We start from the raw sequence: 20,432 nt of genomic DNA, 5'->3' as shown, positions 1-20,432 counted from the left end.
ATCATTTTAATCTATTACAAACAATTAAAAACAACATAAAACAATGAAGGAAAAACTGAACGTGTAACACAATAGACTGAAAACCAAGAGATGAACACTCTTAAGATTCAGACCCCTGGATGAACAGCTAAATTTTAACTTAGTCCTGAAAGACTTGCAACCTTGATTCCTAATAGAACACTACTTCCTAGATATAACTCCTCAAACCAATTATTAACAACAGGGACAGGTGTTCTATCATATAACAAAGTCCCAAGTTAAGATTATGAAAGTCATCACATCATCTGATATTTAGAAGGGAAGCATATTGATTACTAGTGCAGTATCTTGCATCACAAGATTCTTAATGAAACATATACCATCATACCAATGAGGATCCTAATGCTCCTAAAGTCAAATGCAGCCAATGCATACCACAGTTAGATGAGAAAAAATGTATTTATTCTGTGCATGTGCCATTTTCAACGTAACCTATGTAAGAAAATGAGAATTTGTTTCTACTGGGTAGGCCTGTTACACAGCATGCAATTTTGAAACATCCTTGATGTTTTATCTTTATCTATGCATTCATGCTAATGTTTTCATCCAGAATAAACACACAGTACCTCTTTATTTAGCTGTTTCTCCACCTGTGTTCCAGAACTTGAAAGGTATTGTGGAGAAGTGCAGAACCTATTTCTCCTTTTGTATGAAAAGACAGGTTTTTGAGTTACTAGAAATACAATGTGTTCTTTTTTTCCAGTTCTTTCTTCTTCTTCTGTTTGATTTACTATTTCCATGGAAATTTCAATGTTGAAAAAATCCAAGGCTGCTGCACCAATGATGCCTGAAGCAGATAAAAAAGGCACATCCTTTTTTTATCTAATATTATTATAAAGATTTATGGAGAGCAATCTTAAAGTTGCTTAATCAGAGGTAACTCACAGTGGGACATACCATAGCAAGTGTGCTTAATATTGTTACTTGAATAATCGCTGTCAAAAAATGTTTGAAGGTATCTAGTCATTACTGGTTTAAACCCTCAATTGAAACTGAAGAACACAAGGTCACCTTGGTCTAGTTGCTACAGCTCAAAATAATCTACAGTACTTCACAGGATTGTTATGGAAATAAAATAGGTTATTTATCTACTTATCTGTTTGATTTTTTTTAATTTAAAAGTGTGTTTGTGTGTTTGTGTGTTTGTGTACACATCATATTGCACACATGCTTTGAGATCAGTTAAAACAAAATAAAAATATAAAATACAATAAGAATGCACAAAACAGCTAAAATAAAGTTCCCCATGACATTCTTGCAAACAAGCTTGTAAAATGTGGGCTAGACAAGGCAACTGTTACATGGATTTGTAATTGGTTGACTGGCCGAAGCCAAAGGGTGCTCAACAATGGCTCCTTTTCATCCTAGAGAGAAGTGACCAGTGGGTTCAACATCTTTATCAATGACTTGGAGGACAAAATTGGGGGTATACTTATCAAATTTGCAGATGACACCAAACTAGGGGGAGTAGCTAATACCCCAGAGGACAGGATCAAAATTCAAGATGACCTGAATAGACTAGAAAGCTGGGCCAAAGCTAACAAAATGAAATTCAACACGGAGAAATGTAAGGTACTGCACGTAATCACTTTTGGAAAGACATGTGATTCAATCATACTTTTTAAGATGGTAACTTCCATAATCCCCCAGTGGCCATACTGGTTGGAGGATTCTGGCAGCTGTAATCCAAAAATATAGCTCTTCCTGTCTTCCTGACAGTAAGGGCTGTTCGAGAGTGGAACAAACTCCCTCAGAGTATAGTAGAATCTCCCTCCTTGGAGGTTTTTCTGGTGCTTTCTGATTTGACCATATAACTCCTGTTTTAAAATCACTCCACTGGCTGCCAGTCAGCTTCCAAGCACAGTATAAGGTGTTGGTTATTACCTTTAAAGCCCTATATGGCTTGGGCCCGAGTTACTTGCAGGAACACCTTTCCCGACACGATCGCCCCACACTCTCAGAATATCTGGGGAAAATCTACTGGAAATACAATCTACCAGATTGCACACGACTTCCCAAAGAACTTGTAGTGCCGCTGCCCCTAAACTGTGGAACAGCCTGCCGGAAAAGATCCGTCTTATCACTACCTTGGATGCCTTTAAGAAGGCAGTCAAGACGGAGCTCCTGAGCTTGATTAGGACATTCCCCTCCAAGAAGACTCTTTGTATATAACCACTGATGTATTTATTGGAACTGGATGTATTTATTGGAACTGTTGGATTTTATGATTGCACTGTAAGTTTTTATCAGGTTGTAACCCCGCCTCAATCCATAGGGAGAGGTGGGGCAATATTATTATTATTATTATTTATTATTATTATTATTATTATTATTAAACAGAGGCTGGATGGCCATCTGTCGGGGATGCTTTGATTTATATTTTCTGCATGGCAAAGACTGGATGGCCCTTGCCGTCTCTTCCAACACTATGATTCTATGATTCAAGTTCTGAGTCAACTGATAAGTCATTCTGGACATTATGAGTGAAACCATCCCCATTTTTCCAGGTGGAAAATGAAAGCATAAAGGTTTATAACATGATGCCAATAAAGAACACTGATACAACTTGATTATTAGCAATAATAAATTATTATGAACATTACATTCAGGAGTGGGGAGAGGCAGGTGCTCCACCCATCAATCATTGTTTAGATTAACTGCAAATAGCAACTGAGAGAGAGAGAGAGAGCTTTCTTTTGGGTTGCTGGACCCAAATTTAGTCATACTTATAATCTGTTGTTATATACCTTTATGCTGACTGCTACTTATGGGGAAACTATAATAGAGATTTCTTGCCATGATTTATTCTGATAGGGTTAGCCTGTACATTCCTCTTACTGTAGCGTACAGCAACTGATATTCCCTAGTGGTCTCCCTTTAATGTTTCTACTTAAGCAGGTGGTCTGACACTGCTTAGCTTCCAAGAACAGACAGGATCTGGTAATTCCAGGGTATTTAGGCTATTCCATGCTTAGATTAGAGGTACCGAAATCAGTAAGAGTTCCATTAGCCATCACAAATTGATTTCAATGGATCTGTTCTTAGTACATCTATAACTGGGTCAAAAGCATAGGGGATAATGAACTCTCTTTATTGCATGGTTTAACTGTAAAATCAGTTAATAAATACATAAACACTTAAAGACATGAAAGAGCACTGAAAATAATGGGCACTAGATATTTGGTAGACATTGATTCAATGGGTCTCAATTAATTGCACCTTTCAAAGCCTGTTCCATAGAAAATCACTTACCCGGAACAATATGGCATAGGCCTCGTCTGTCTGAATAATAATGCAAATGCATTGATCCATCTTCATTCTTTTCCACCCTAAATGAAGGGGCATTCATTTTCTGAAAAACACTCAAAACATCAGTCTGAACATGATAGATCCCATACCCTCCAACATTTCACAGATGAAAACTGGGTTATGTGTGGCCAAGCAATGTCAGAGTGTGATCAACACAGCAAAAGTTATTAATGAGGAAGAAAACACAAGCTAGGAGAGACTGCAGCAGTTTGCTTTTTCCTGAGCCCTCTGAGAAAGGCAAAATTCTACCTTCTCTCCTCTGTACTGAGTTGCAGCAACTGAAGTAAGCTGAAGAAAAAGGGCAGAAATGGGAGAAAGAGAAAAACTGGAACATTTTCAAAGCAGCTGAATGAGGCTTAATCAGGACTATTCCCTGCCAAATTGGAACAGTCAGAGGATATGCATATTTTAGGGTTCAATAATAATAATAATAATAATAATAATAATAATAATAATAATTTATAGCCCGCCTTTTCTTGAGGAATCAAGGCAGGTTACAACATCTTAAAAACCATACAACACAATACAATACAATACAATATCACTTACTTTTAAAACAAGTTCCCCCCTAACCCCCAACTCAATTAAAAAATTACAGTTAAAAAAACCTACAATAAATAAGAATAAATATAATAAGGGACAAAGCGGGGGGGGGGGATAATCTATGTTTGCAGGGCAAAGAGGTGACTTGCTGGGGGGGGGGGGCTAATTTGGAAAAGTCATATTCAAAGTCTGCTGAACCATCAGTTACCACTAAGCTGTCTGTGGGCCAAGTTAAGGGGAAAAAAATGGGATTTAATGGCTTTACCAATTGGAAGTATGATGTAGCTAAAATAATGCATCCTAATAAGAATATTATTTTCCAAGGACCAAAGTAGTTCCAGATGCATCTCTCTGGGTTTTTAAATTTAACACCCTGACTATGACTAAGTACTCATGCTTCATAAATATGAAGCCATCGCCAACACATTCCGCTAATTATAGAACACTAGAAAATTTACTTAGTATTGCCTAGGTTGGTGATCTTGCTTACGGTTTAATTTCCTTAGGCAATAAAAATAAAACTATTTCACTAATTAAATTATTGTTTTATGATCACTTGCCATGCATACGCTTTGGCAATAGTCTTTTTGGAATCCCTGCAGGCAGTTTTAAAGTTGCACTCCTCTGAAGAAAGTCATTAAATATTACTAGGCTGAAACACACTGGGCTAATTGCAAAAATAAAATTATCTGTTACAACACCCTGAAACTTTTTAGTTATACCCCCCCCTGTTTTATACCTAAAACAATATTTTCTGTGCAGAAAATAAGACTGATACACAGCAATATTATCTTCTGCATAGAAGAAACTGTTTTCTTCCTGAATTTCTGTAATTAGGGATTTATTGTGCATACATAGTGGATCTGAAGTGACTAGAAGCAATACTATGTATATCAGATGCGCTTGTTGAAACATGCATTGGGAACATGTACTATGTAAACTGATCCTTCTTTCCTTGAAGCTTCACAGAGTTTATTTCTACTTGCCTGGTAAGATAGGCTCAGATAACTATGCAGGGCATCCAAATTCTCTATGAATTCATAGAGGTTTCCTCCCAGAGTTCTCAGCATATGGTCATAACCTGACCGCTTACAGAATTCAAAGAAATATTCTCCAAACTGCTTTAGGACCATATCTGGGGGTACATCTGAGGAAATAAACATATATTAGTGTAACAGAATTGTCATGATTTAGAAGAGGAAACCCAAGTGAACCCAGATGAATTAGAATACTTTGATTCATATTGCTTTAGGCTATAGAGTCATGAACTATTAGCATTCTTGCCCCTAACTGCTGTGGGATCTATCTAAACCACATTTCAGTTAAGGCAAGATGTACCCCCAACATTTTCTATTGTTCTTGGAAGGTCATAGCAGACCTGGATCTGGCTAAAAACTGGGAAGAATCAAAGGCTGAATTTCAAAAAATTCATAAAGGGTCTTTCTGTCTTTCTCTCTCCATAATAATAGGAGCACTGGTTGGGGCCATCACAGAAGTTGTCAGGTTCCTGTAACTGAGATGGTGGCTAGCAGTATAACCATTTGTACTACATAATTCGTTGTCCAAAGTGGTTGACCAAACCTCCATGCTTTTTCTATTATAAGCATATTATAACTTAATGCAACACACATAGTTTTTTCTTAGTTGTGGTGATGAACATGTAGTCCTCCAGCTTTTCTTGGATTGGCGTTCCCATGATCCTTCATTATATGCTAGAGCTGATGGGAGGTGAAAGCCACCAACAACCAGAGAGGCAAAGTTTTCCCACGACTACTCTAAATAGCAGTCTGTTTTTCATGCACTTAAGGTAAAGGCGTGTTGTGGAATTTTGGGGGAAATTTTCATATAATTCAGTGACAGTGTTCATTTATCACTTTCTAAGATGAGGCAATCTTATTGTGAGAATCATGTAAGTTAGCCTCTATACCCAATGATTCAGAGAAAATATCAACAGGAGATATATTGGAATCCTAAAAGAAGACAAGTGCAAGAGTTAAATGCAGCCAAAGGTAAACCCACTCTGAACAAATCTTGCCAAGAAAACTCCATGTTAGATTCACCTTAAGGTCGGTATAAGCCAGAAATTATGGATCTAAGTAGAGATAAAAGACAGGAAGTCTTTGAAATGTTTTATACACAGCATCACCATGGGTCAGGCACAACTCAAAGGCAGTTAACAACAAACATAACCAATAACAACAAAACAATTGAATGATTTATTTTCACTGAATTTAGTTACAATTGAAATTTTAGACTATCGAATAATAAACACAACAATCTTCTCTTTTCTAAAAAAAATGCAGTCAAGCTATTGCATTACCCTCATACCCCAAAATGCATACCCAGAATTTTGCAAGCCTTGTCAATGAGCTGCATTGTGATCTCATCTCTATAAACTTCAAAAGTCAAAAAGGTATCCTCTACGCCAGTTTGGACTCTGTAACAGAAATACAAATTTTGCCATTATAATAACGGTATGATAATATTATAGTAACAGTTGGTATAGGAATATCCAGCAACCTCAGTGAAATGCGAGATGATTCTGTGGTAGTAGTTTTTAACACATGGATCATCACGAGGTGACTTTCCACTCTTGAAAATATAAACTTGCAAAAACATCCCCCTTAAAAATAGAAAACATAGAGACTTCATCTTTAAACTGAATATAGTGTGGATGCAACAAAGGTGAGGAGTCATGACTTCCTCACATTTGAAAAAGAAAGAGCTACATCCTTATACAAGATTAGTGCAGAGAAAACAATCACGATTAAAGGAAAGGTAACCACCATCAATAGTGTGCCACAAGCAAATTTAACTTAAATCTACATATTTAATGAGTCATCATCTTAATTATGATCAGTCCACTTCAAGACACTCCCTCTTCCTTTCCAGTCCTGTTTTCTTCAGTCAGCTGATTAATATGTTCTATAGATATGTCATGTCTTTGTCAAATCTGAACATTATATTTAACACTCAGAACAGCTGAGGGAATGCTTCCTTTGATTCTTTAGCAAATAAATGAGAAAGAGAGTGAGAACCTAATTTTTTTTCAGCTACAGCTATTGACACTTAGGGCTGCCAGTTGTAATAACTCTGGAAGGTGATGTTACTTCATTCCTGTATAATGACTCTTGAGCTGCTAGACAAGAAATCAACATGCTGCTACAAAAATGTTGATCCAACAACAGTCATTCTGAATCATTTTGCATAACAAATAAAGGAGAGAAGTGTTATATGTCAAGGCAATGTCTTATTTTTGTCTCAATAATTATTTTGAATTATCTTCAGCTGAGAAAAAATATTTTGCTACAGCCATATTGCTCCTGTCACCATAAATTGTTTGTTTAAGTATTCCATGCCCAAAGGCACTTTCACTGTGGGGTACCATACTGAGTCATGCTGAGATTTACTTAGGCATTTTCAAATGTTGGCAGTCTATGTGTGCATTTTCCTTCTGGATGTGCTACAGTTCCTTCAATCTAACCTAAGGTAGTTTATATATTCATTCTCTCTAGGTAGCCTATGCTTCCACCAAGAGTGTTTTGATATGTACTTATAAAAGCATAAAATAATTTCCTCCAAATGCTGAGATTTATGATACAAGTTTTAGGTAGAGGTCTTCTTGGTGAACCTTTAGTCTGAACCATTGGAGAATTCCTACCAGACAAAGAAAGCAGTGCTGGGACAGCAGTGGTCAATAAGGGTCCTGTGGAGCAACTCACTAGAACATACATCATACAACTTGTTTCACTCAGTTCAAGAATGGGAAACATGACGTTTTACAGACTTGTACACTGCAGGACACATTCCTTTAAAAAAAAAGTTGGAATCTTTTTTTAAATAGTGAAATCAGAGGAAAGGTCCTACAAAAACATTTCACTGAACTACACCGCAATGGGAGCAAATTATTGTTGTTGTTCTTATTGTTATTGTTAGTATTAATGTAGCCAACACAGAACCATCGTTTTTTGTGGTGGTTTTGGGCTACATGGCCATGTTCTGGAAGAGTTTATTCCTCAGTAGATGCCAGCCACAGATAATAATAATAATAATAATAATAATAATAATAATAATAATTTGTTTTATTTATATACCGCTATTCCAAAGATCATAGCGGTGAACAGCAAGTAAGCTAATTAGCAAGTAAGCTAATTTGCTCCCAACAGTCTGGGTACTCATTTTAGTGACCTTGGAAGGATGCAAGCCTGAGTCAAGCTTGGGCCCTTTTGCTGGTCTTGAACTCGCAACCTTGTGGTTTTGAGTGAATGGCTGCAGTACAGGCATTTACCCACTGCGAAACATCAGGAATAAACTCTTCCTGAATACGACCCATAGCCGAAAAACCCACAAAAGACTATGAATTCTGGTCGTGAAAACCTTCGACTTCACAACCCAGAACCATTTAGCATGGTAAAAATGATCAGATTTATTAAAGCATAAGCTTTTCACAGAACAGAGTCTAGTCCAGTAGACACAACTGACAGAGCAGATGCTAATCTATGAGAATGTACGCTGTTGTAAATCTGTCCAACTTTAAGGTAATGTAGCTACTCACACATGGCTGAAAAAGAAGAAAAATATAAGCAGAACAGTTGACAATAGTGTCAACAGATGTGGAAAAAATTATATATACTAATTTATATTAATTTAAATGTATTATTGATGAGTATTATTTAAATGAGAATACACCCCATCTCACAATAGTAGGAAAGTATCATTAAGCAGCTAGTGTGTGTGCTCTGTTTGCTGCTCTGATGGGCAACTTTAAGACCTTTGCTCTCTTTTCTTAGGTTTTTTTTTTTTTATTAAACTATCTTAGACTGGGCAGCCCTACAAATAGAAGATGCCTTAAACAGAAGACTGTCATCTGGCAGTCTTTCTAACAGGGAGCTGTCCTCTACAAAACAGGGCAGATTACCACTTTGCTTTAAGATGGCACACATCTTTTTGTTGACTTGGCTGCAGGAAATATTTACTCCTTCTGAAGTAAAAGAATGTAGCAAATGAAGAACAAATATACTGTGGAGAAAGGAAATAGGGTCTATCTGCTATTCTCACAACTTAAAAAAATGGACAGAATGATGGTTTCATATGGTATTATTATTATCCCACATTGTTCTAGTTTGGGACTCAAAGCATCTTATGACAAATTTAACCAAATATTGTTAAAAATCCACAAGATACCAAAGTTAAAATGAAATTAAATAATATGATAACAGTTATAGTATGGTAAGACAACTCAGACATAAATACTGTAAACACCCGGCCAGAATCAAGGTGCATTTTGAAGAAAAAAAACTATTTGGTATGACATTAAGTTGCTTTGCTGCCAGAGATAGCAACAATGACAGCAAGGAAAACAGGTAACAGGAAAGAGGAAGAAGAGGCTGTTGGAGGAGAAGCTGGTTAGGTGAGCTGCCAATTACATGTATTCTTGGCTTTGAGGACCTCAGTCTGAAGATACTATGGGAAGCTGTATAGGAGATTTTCCAAGCTATCCTTTCCATAGTGCCTTTGATAATGAGAATCCTGTAAAGCCCAGGCATTCATGAAATAGATGGTGGACAGCCTTCCACCTCTTTTTCCTCTGCCACAGATGGCATCACTGTGGTCATATTTGTACAAGTACAGATTGTGAAATACTTCACAATTATGTTTTGTGAGTGGTTTGCTGCATTAGAAACCTAGTTATTATGTACAATGCGTGTTCGTGTGGGTTATTGTTTTGAGAATGCAACATGAAGAAGTTTTATTTATTGTCCTTTGAGGTTCTTCCAGCCCTAAAAGACTATGAATAATTTTGTAGCGTTAAATTACCTTAGTTTTTCCCATATCTCTTCACCATACTTTTCAACTACCAGAGACTTCAGGCATGTATTTATGAAGCCATACTGCAAAAGTAAATGAATAAAAACAGAGAGAGAGATTACAAAAGGACACATTGACAGTTTGTTCAGTTTGAGTTTACTTTATCTGTTTGTTTGTTTGTTTGCTTGCTTGCTTGCTTGCTTATTCATTCATTTACTTAGAGTCATATGCTATGTCCTTCCATACCTTTGTAGGGTTTGGGGCAGCACAGAACTATTAAAAGTATAACAATCCCATAAAAGAAATCAAAAGAAGCAAGCTCAGCAGACACAAACTATTTTAAATGCAGGATTACAACAGTGGGGCAGAGATTACATTGGCTCCCCATCAGCAACCACCCCAAGGCTGCACTTTGCCACCACATTGCTAAATTCTAGTGGCACAGTACTGAGAGTGAGGGAAAGCTGCATGAAGAACAAAAGAAGGCTATGCCTTGTTTTTAAAAAGAAGCACAACTCCAGAATGCTTCAAAGAGGGAGAGTCTGCTTTAAAATAAACCATGTACTTAGTACATTCCTTGTTTTCTAATCAAATTTTAGATCTCATCTAAATACAGCACCACCAAAATTCTGCAACATGGCACAAAATTCAGCAGCATTAGAAATGGCTGTCAAAAAAGGAAGGAGGCCAGTGTGGTGTGAGAGCCACTGTGGTGTACTGGTTAAAGTCATAGGCTGGCATCAAGGATCTAGTCCTCACTGAGCCATGAAACACATTGTACCTTGGGTCAATTGCTCTCTCTTTAAACCTGACTTGCTTCACAGGCTTGTTGTGAAAATAAAGTGAGGAGGATAGCCACGTATGCCATGTTGGGCTTATTGAAGGAAATGCAGTATAAAATTGTAAGTAACAAAGAAATCTAACAAATAAATACAGTTTATGAGTTGTGTGTTGCCTGCTTCTAATTTAAAGAAAATGCAAACATCTGAAATAGAAAGCAAAAAATAGTTAAAGAAGCCTGGTAGCTTCCATGTACAGTAACTCCACCCTGGTTTTTAGCCTGAACTTTCAAGGAACTATCTGAAGTACTGAACCTATTTTTTAGAATATGTTTCAATATTGTATATAGCTCCTTTAAAGTTTGGACTAAGGCCTGGAGTTGATTTATTGTCACATGACATAGGAGATACTAGCCACCACTGATAAGGAGAAGCTATGGAACAAGGTATGCTACATTAAGGAGGGGCTTCCAAGAATATGTTTCCTCTCATCAGTTATGCCTCAACCTTACCAGATGACTCCTCTAATAGATTTTAGGGGGAGAGCATGCTGGAACAGGGGAAGAAAGTCCATCATTTTGACCCAAGCCATCTAGCTAAGATTCTATGTTCATTTCCCTTACAGTTAGCTCCACTGAATAAAAAAGGAGTTGTTTTGCAATGAATATACAGGAGAATGTGCTGTTAAGGCTCCACCTAAAAATGAACAACAACCAGTGAAATTGCTGTGTGTCACTACCAGAAATTTTGGGTGTCTGTTCTTTAAAGCATTGATTGAATACACACAGTGAATTCAGAGCTGGACAGATTTTGACCAGAATTGGCCTTAGATAGTCTTGGGTCTTGGGTTTTTGTTTTGTTTTGTTTGCTTTTGTTTGTCATAGTTCATATTTTGTTGCTGTTATGTGACTTCAAATTGACTTTGACTTACAGGGTTTTCTTGGCAATATTTATTTAGAGGTGGTATGCCATTCCCTTCCTCTTAGGCTGAGAGAATGTAAATTACCCAAGATCACCCAGTGGATTGCCATGGCTTGGTCTCCTGGACCCCTAGTCCAATACTAAGACTACTATTCCACGTGACTCTCAATTCACATTTAAAAGCATATGGATGATTTTTAATTATTTTTTAAATCACATTTTAAAAACATTAGCTGGAAGCCTGTTGGGGATTTAAATATGCATAAACACTGTAGTTATAGTGCTCTGCAGTGAATCCCAACACAGTCCTGCCCCCCAGTCCTCATTTACTGGAAAGCAGACACTGTGATCAATAGCTGTCGATCAGGAAACAGCTGGCTGATGGTCCCAACTCCCTCCTGTGAGCAATCTTGAGTGCAAGAGGCAGAAGCAAGTCCCATGTTACAATTCTCCCTCGCACTAGAGATCACTTATGTGAGGAGGGGTGGGATCATCAGCCAGCCATGACATGCTATCCCAGCAGGACATATTTGAAAGTTTAATGTCTGTTGTACCATCAAAGATCCTAAATGAGTGATCAGTACTGAAAACTATATCAGCATTCTTGTAGAGTACAACTTTCTTTATGCTTCCCATTGGCATAGAAAGACACAGAAGACACATGAAAGTACAGTCATATATACACACTTACTCTGATGTAGGTCACATTGAATTCAGTTGTGCTTAATCCTCACCCAGGATTTGTTGCTGTTATGTGACTTCAAATTGACTTTGACTTACAGGGTTTTTTTGGCAATATTTATTTAGAGGTGGTAGGCTATTCCCTTCCTGAGAGAGTGTAAAGTACCCAAGATCACCCAGTGGATTGCCAAGGAAACAAATGGAATGGAAACAAAACAAAACCTTCTACTGACTATCTTAATCTGGGAGGATTTTTGACCCCAATGAGAATTGCAATGTATTTCAAGGTATAAAAATGCACTCAAATCCTCAAGAGTATTGAATAAATAATATTCCCCAATATTCAAATTTCAGTAGACAGGAAACAAATGTTCATGTAAAGTGAAACCTTTGCTTTGAGTTTATGCCAGCCTTCCTTCTTTGTAAAAAATAAATGTAAACAACAGAACTGCAAGGATGTGTTGGAACAATTTTCTTCCCAGCTGGTTTCCCCAGTACACAGCTGAAATTTAGCAACACTGTGTACAACATTTGATCAACAACCTCATAAAATGGCTCCCTCTTAGGTTCTAATTCTATGTGAATTCTGCAACAAGATGGGACTTTGGGAAGTGAAATGTCACACTTGCCTCCCTGAAGATTAATTCTGTACAATGCATAGGACTGACCATGAGCCTGCAGTTGTAAACACACATGTGTGAGAGAGGGTTTGCTTTGTAATAAAATGGTTGGACTTGGGTTGCATCCAACAATTTTACACACATACGTCACAGTGAAGATGCGCTGAACAAGGCTGCATAACTTGTTTTGATAGGAATGAGTCATATCCCCCACCATTTTTTCTTCACTATATTTGAATTTCCTTTATGTCTTCCAGTTTGTTGCTTGCCACCAAATTTCCCACTGTGTTACTTCATTAGGAAACTCAATTTAACATGACTGCATCATGCAAAATATGCAGCTTTCCATAACCTACAATGCCATCGTAAGCACTCCTACTCATTCTTTGTGTAAACACATTCTTTTTTTTTTTCATGGGATACTGTGTGACGTCTTGACACTCTTTTAGTGCATTTCAGAATACACTGTGCTTCAAATATGCAATATACACCATTCATTCAAGCTTTGCAAAATTATCCACATGTTACCAGATCACAAACTAAATATGAGACAACCATATAATATGGCACCTAACAAAGTCAATGCAATTTTAAGCTGCCTCACCAGGAATATAATGTAGAAGTTAAGGGGGAAAATAGTACCACTCCATAATGCTTTGATCACATCTCCCTTGGAACAGAGTATCCTGTTCTGGACACCATAGTTCAAGAAGGATATCGACATGTAAGAATATGTCAAGAGGAGGCCACCTAAGATGGTAAAACGTCTGGAAAGCAAACTGTTTGAGGAAAGGCTTTGGGACCAACTATGCTTAGCTTGGAGAAAAGAAGACTGAGAGATGATATGATAGCCATATTTAAGTACTTGAAGAGACATCATGTGGAAGATGGGGAAAACTTGTTTTCTACTACTCCAGAAACTAGGACATAAACCAATGCATTCAAGTTACAAGAAAAGAGATTCCAGCAAAACATTAGGAAAAACATCTTGTCTGTAACAGCTGTTTGAGAGTGGAGTAGACTGTCTCAGTGGACTCCCCTCAATATTAGGAGTAACTTCCTGACAGTAAGGGCTGTTTGACAGTGGAACAAACTCCCTCGGAATGTAGTGGAATTTCCTTCCTTAGAGGTTTTTAAACAGAGGCTGGATGGCCATCTGTCGGGGATGCTTTGATTTGGATTTCCTGCATGGCAGGGGGTTGGACTGGATGGCCCTTGTGGTCTCTTCCATAGATTCTTTCTTTCAGTTAATCTCAAAGTACTTGACATTCTATGATTCTATGATTCCCCTTCTTTGGAAGTTTTTAAACAGAGGTTTGATTATATCTCTCACAATAGCTTCAGCTTGTATCCCTGCATGGCTGCTTGTTGAAATAGATGGCCCTTGCAATCCATTCCAGTCTATTTTTCTATACATGACTTCCACAGTAAGTGTCAGATCAATATGGCTTAGGAGTCAATACGTTTATTGTGACGCAAGTGCTCTCAAATTTTTGTTAAAATGTTCCTCAAATGGAATGGTAAGAATTTTTATTAATGCCTAGTGTGACCTCTGAGATAATCAAATGTATTATTGTGCTCAACTGAGCTTTATAGTTCATGGCATTTCATGATTTCCTTTTTGTTTGGGAGAGGGAGCTTAGGAAGCAGATAGATGTAGGCAAGAAATACAGAGAACAGCAGTTTACATGTACCTGTGTCCTAAATTCCCTCTCCCAAGCAGGAAGGAAATCATCAAAACGCTATGAACTATGAAGCTCAGTTCCATGGATTTAAACAGAAGTGAGTCCAATTGCATTTAGTGGAGCTTAGTCTCAGATAAGAGAGTGTGTATACAGGATTGCAGCCATAGTAACCAATGCCTCTAAGCGGAGCTGCATGAACATATCCCAAAGCCACTAGCACACCCTTGCATTCCAAATAATATGCTGGTATCAAAGAGAACCATTCCTTATTTCCAGGTAACAGGAGTTTTGTGGAGAGTGATCACAACTAAAATGCCTTTGGATAAAAAGGAAGACAAGGAAGCCAAAGAGCAACAATGTGATCTTGAGTTTTACTTTGGCCAGCAGATGCTCTTACTACTTGGAGTACATATTTTTGGTTGTTGTTAACCACCCTCAAGTCGAGCTAGACGCATGGTGACCCAGTGGATGAGACATCTCCTAGACTCACTGTCCTCCACTGCTCTGCTTAGTTCCTGCAAATTCATACCCATGACCTCCTTAATACAGTCCATCCATCTTGCATGCACCCTTTCTCTCTTTCCACTTCCCTCCACCTTTCCTATCATTATTGTTATTTCAATGAGTCATGTCTTCTCACGATGTGGCCAGAGTACGACAGCCTCAGTTTTGTTATCATGGCTTCCATGGAGATTTCTGATGTATTTACTCTCTCCTACCCCACCCCCATTGATTTTATTGGAAGTTGGATCAATCATTTAATTTGGGGGTGGGAAGGGCAACTAGAAGAGAAGCTTTTGAAACATGATCACAAGCTGACTAGGGCTGCATCCACACTGCAGCAATAATCCGGTTTGAGACCAATTTAAGGGCCATGGCTCAATGCGATGGCATTTTGGGAAATGTAGTTTGATGGCCCTTGCAGGCCATTCCAGTCTATAATTCTATAACCCTTGGGTCCCTTCTGGGAGAAAGGCAGCATACAAATGAAAAAAATAAATAAACAAATACAATAAGTGTCAGGTCAATATAGCTTAGAGATCAACACATTTGATTGATTGATTGATTGATTGATTGAAATTTTATTTATATACCGCCATTCCTGTGATCACGGTGGTTTTATTGTGACACCAGCTCTAGTCCCAGAATTCCACTGAAAAACAAACTACAGTCCCTGGAATGCCATTACATGGAGCCATGGCAGTTGAAGTGGTATCTAAACTGGATCATTTCTTCAGTGTGGATGCAGCCTATGATGAGTTTTGAGTCCTCTGGCTGCATTTGCAGATCACCCCATGGTCTGGAGACCCCCAAAGCATTTGTTCCCAGAGCACTCCTAACTAAAGTTAGTCAGTAACTAGAGGTAGAAATCAAAGATATAGCCATGTTAGTCTGTAGAATCATTATGTAGAGAGATCTTATAGCACCTTTGAGATTAACTGAAAGAAAGAAATTGGCAGCATGCGCTTTCATGGGATCCAGTCTACTTCCTCAGATGCATTTGGTGAAGTGGAAGCCAGGTACACACACACACACACACACACACAGCATTGGTATGTGAGGATGTCGATACAAATTATAAGTCCTCGCATACCAATGGCATCTGTATGTCTGTCCCTGGCTTCCACTCCACCAAATGCATCTGAGGAAGTAGGCTGAAGTCTATAAAAGCTCATGCTGCCAATTTCTTTCTTTCAGTGAGTCTCAAAGGTGCTGCAAGATCTCTATAGGTACTAAAGTTAGCCAGTAACTAGTGTTTTTCCCCCTGAGACTATAAGCTCTTGGGAGGGGGAATTTCAGGTTTGATTTCTCTCTCTTTCTTCTTTCCAGAGCTGGCCTCTCCCTCCCTTTATTTTCTCCTAACTCCTCTGGAGGCTAGTTGACCCATAGGACCCCCTTGACCCATAGGATCCCCTCGGACCTTCCTCTCTTGACTTTTACACCCAGGTGGAAAGAATCCACTCAGCCCTTGTTTCTAGCGAGCAAAAAGACCACTGCAACTCACCATCCTGGCACATGACTCAAAGGACCGGGTGGTGCAACATTGTGTGCGATGCTCCTTGGCTTTAAAGCTCCCAAGCACCCATCCTTCTGCACAGCCGTCCACTTCCAGCAGCTGGCATCGAACTACTTGGGGGGATCCTCTCTTTGGAAGGAAGCCGAGCCTCCCTGGAGAAGCTGAAATCCGCTCTGCATACTGACAGATCCCTTGCTCAGCCTCCCATCCCAACCCACTGCTCTGGTGCCTTTCTGCTCCTAAAGGTACACTGGGTTTGGCTGCTTAGAATCCAACCAGGGCAGCCCAGTTACGCTGGTGTGGAAAGAGCGCCCCTTTCTCGGCGCCCTGCGGAACTGCACCCCTCCAATCGCATAAGCCATAGTTGCAATGGAGCGCTCAGGTCGCTGTCCAAGGCTTGGTGGTTCTGAAGGGTCCTCCTCCAACAGGGTGCCTTCACCTGCTAGGGCAGATCTCTTTGTGTTGTTGTTGCTGCTGCTGCTGCTGCTGCTGCTGCTGCTGCTGCTTCTGCTGCTGCTGCTGCTGCTGCTACTGTTGTGATCAGGCATGTCCTCCTTTTCCAGGACCTGCCCTCCATTTCTGCCTCCGTTTCTGCCTTCTGTCCAGGAGGGATTCCACAATGTCCTTAGCAGGGCTAAGAAGTATGAAGTCTGGAAACCAGGAAGCCCTACAAGGAGAGACTAAGGGAGCTGGGTATTATTATTATCATCATCATCATAGAATCATAGAATTGTAGAGTTGGAAGAGACCACAAGGACCATCCAGTCCAACCCCCTGCCATGCAGGAACTCTCAATCAAAGCACACCCGACAGTTGGCCATCCAGCCTCTGTTTAAAGACCTCCAAGAAAGGAGACTCCACTACACTCCAAGTGTGTGTTTCACTGTCAAACAGCCCTTACTGTTAGGAAGTTCCTCCTAACGTTGAAATGGAATCTCTGTTCCTGTAGCTGGCATCTATTGTTCAGGGTCCTATTCTCTGGAGCAGCAGAAAACACGCTTGCTTCCTCTTCAATATGACACCCCTTCAAATATTTAAACAGGATTATCATATCACCTCTTAACCTTCTCTTCTCAAGGCTAAACAACCTCAGCTCCCTAAGTCATTCTTCATAGGGCATGGTTTCCAGAGCCTTCACCATGTCCTTTGGGCATGCTCCAGTTTCTCAATATCCTATTATTAAGCTTTATTTATTTATACAGCACTGTACAGACAATCAATTAAAATGGATAAAATCAGCCCTCCAGTGGCATACATTCTATGAAAATAGTTAAACCTAATAAATATTAATGCATCTTAACATTCAAACCATAAAATATAGCAGACAACAAATTAAAATAATATTGGATAACCATTCAAAGATGATAGCCATGTTAAGTCTGTAGAATCAGTATGTGGAGAGACCTTGTAGCACTTTTGAGACGCTCTGAAAGAAAGAAATTGGCAGCATGAGCTTTCACATCTGAGGAAGTAGATTGAAGTCTACAAAAGCTCATGTGGCCAATTTCTTTCTTTCTCAAAGAGTCTCAAAGGTGCTAGAAGATCTCTCTACATACTGGATAAAATGTATGTGTTCATCCTGGAGAAAAGGAGGTTAAGACGTGACACAACAGCCCTGTTTAAGGATTTGAAGGGGTGTCACATTATTGTTTTCTGCTGCTCCAGAGAATAGGACCCAGAGCAACAGATGCAAACTCCAGGAAAAGAGATTCCACCTCAGCATTGGGAAGAACTTCCTAATGGTAAGAGCTGTTCAACAATAGAACATGCTGTCTCAAAGAGTAGTGGAGTCTCCTACTTTGAAGGCTTTTCAACAAATTCTGGATGACCTTCTGTTGGGTGTGCTTTGATTGTTTATTCCTGCATGGCAGGGGGTTGGACTGGATGGCCCTTGTGGTCTCTTCCAGCTCTATGATTCTATGAGTCTACATTTATATGAGTGTTTTTAGCTCAGGGTGACCAGACATGCCCTCCTTTTCCAGTACCTGTCCTCCATATCAGCCTTCTGCCCAGGAGGGATTCCAAAATGTCCTCAATTTGGAGCAGGGCTAAGAAGCATGAATTTATATTTATATGAGTATTTTTAGCTTTTATTTGGCCATTCCTTACATTTTTTCTTGAATGCCCTAGATTTTGTGGTGCCTTGTCCTCCTTTGCAGTTGGACATCTAGTCACCCAGTGTGAACTGTCCTCCAGGTTGGCTCTGACTCATGGTGACCCTGTGGATGAGACATCTACAAGACCTCCTTGTCCTCCACAGAACAGGACCTGAAGGAACGAATGTTAACATTTTACTTGAGAAAGTGCAGGAAATTATTATCCATGTTCAGTGCTTTGAGACAAAGAAGACCCAGAGGAAAGACAGAAAAGAGAATCTGGAACTGGAGGCTATGGGGCATGATAAAGCTTAGGGTTTGTTTGTTTATTAGTTTGTTTTTAAAAAATACAAATTGAGGCTGTGATCTGAAAAACAAAATATAAGCCAAGAGTTGTCTCAAATTAGTTATCTATAACAATAACAACAAAGTAATGGGAGAACAGCAGGACCACCTAGAGAGCTAAACGAAAAGGTTTTAGAACTGGAACCATAGCTGCAAAATCCAAACAACACATTAAAAGAAATGATTTTCCTTATAAGTAAATGTGAAACACAATCAGGACAAAAGAAAGCTAAATTTGAAGAACTTCAGAACCTGAAAAAAATTAATAAAATGATGTGGAGTTTCAGAAGATCAAAAAGGGTAAAACCTTGTGGCATTTTAGAAGAGCCTCTAACTAACTAGATGTAATTAAACCTGCATATATATTAGGGTCAAATCCATTCCATAGAATTATCTCTGTCAGATTTATTAACCTCTGGGTTATAGACATGGTAAATTATAGATATTTGATAGGGTTGAAATTAGATATAAATGGCATTCAAATATGAATTCTTGCAGATCTCCATCCTGACATCTGAGTTAAGTAAAGATAATTTTTTTAAAAAAAACTATTTGCCTTAGGCAAGATATGACCAGATAGAAATGGAATACACTAAGTTGCTCTTATTTTTCAAGGGTAATGGCTTTCAGGGAGAATAGCAGAAGAAAGGAATCTAACATTACAGAAACATTAGCTCCATTTTCCCCACAAGCATCTTGTTTTCTCAGCCTGATAAATGTAAATTAAATAACCAACACATTTTTAATAGTCCTTCTGCAAATCATTTTGAACCGCAAGAATGAAGGAAACTGTAAGGGAAAACATAGTGACATTACTTGTGTAACTTCAGCAAGATTAGGGTATAATCTGATATAGAGACTATTATTTAGGATGACTAAATAATCAGATACCCAGTGCACCTGAGGATCATCATCACCCTTCTGAGCTAAATCACAGGAGAGGTATAGCAATCAAGGCAACAGAATAGACATTAACTTCCACACATGTGAATGAGTTGGGATGTCAGTCAGAATTTTATGAGCATAGCAGCCTGCCAACATTGAAATTTACTCTGATATTTATCCAATTGCCATAATGCCTTTATTTCACCTTAATCAGGCCTTGTCAGATGTTCAATAATAATAAAAATAATAACAATAATAGAAGATACTGTAAAATTAGAGAGTGAGAGTGATTACTAGCTGGTAATTCTGATGTGATAATGTAATTTCAAGAACATACATCTAATGTGAGAAAATATAAATGTGCCAATAACAATATTTCATACCTCTATCTAGCTATATATCTAGCTATCTCAGTCCAGAGCCCAAGAATTTAAATAATTTTATTCTATTTTTTTAAACTTAAGAATTAAGTAAGTAGCTTTTTTCTCCTAGTACATCTTCAAAAGAGATATCAGTTAAAATGAGATTAAGGTGTTCTTGGATCCTGCTTCAATATTTATGGGATGAACAAAATCATAGAATGTGGTGACTTCGCTTTCATTTTGTGAGGTGAAAACAGGAAGAGAAAATTATCCAGAGAAATCTGCAGAGTAATATGTAAAGAACTGCAGAACAGAAGGCCAAATAGCTGTCTAATGTGATGT

The 20,432-nt window shown here is 38.6% G+C and overlaps 1 protein-coding gene across 3 annotated transcripts in view; it reads right to left on the bottom strand.

Moving 5' to 3' along the window:
• Positions 1–16,642, bottom strand: part of LOC121924733 (guanylate cyclase soluble subunit beta-2-like) — a 38,410-nt gene extending 21,768 nt beyond the window's left edge. The window contains exons 1-6 of one of the 3 annotated variants that reach the window (XM_042456093.1): positions 16,391–16,642; positions 9,709–9,782; positions 6,234–6,328; positions 4,878–5,038; positions 3,292–3,391; positions 606–826 (exon numbers count right to left, since the gene is read on the bottom strand). In XM_042456093.1, coding sequence (XP_042312027.1) covers positions 606–826; positions 3,292–3,391; positions 4,878–5,038; positions 6,234–6,328; positions 9,709–9,782; positions 16,391–16,393 — 654 coding nt within the window. In that variant the 5' untranslated portion in view covers positions 16,394–16,642. The remainder of the gene's footprint in view (positions 1–605; positions 827–3,291; positions 3,392–4,877; positions 5,039–6,233; positions 6,329–9,708; positions 9,783–16,390) is intronic. The other 2 variants (XM_042456094.1, XM_042456095.1) reach the window with 2 other exon arrangements.
• Between the last annotated feature and the right edge of the window lie 3,790 nt (positions 16,643–20,432).

The sequence above is a fragment of the Sceloporus undulatus genome, chromosome 3, assembly GCF_019175285.1.
Source record: "Sceloporus undulatus isolate JIND9_A2432 ecotype Alabama chromosome 3, SceUnd_v1.1, whole genome shotgun sequence".
Classification (NCBI taxonomy): Eukaryota; Metazoa; Chordata; class Lepidosauria; order Squamata; family Phrynosomatidae; genus Sceloporus; species Sceloporus undulatus.
Note: the sequence above shows the minus strand (reverse complement) of the source record. Positions and strands in the feature narration are given on the sequence as shown.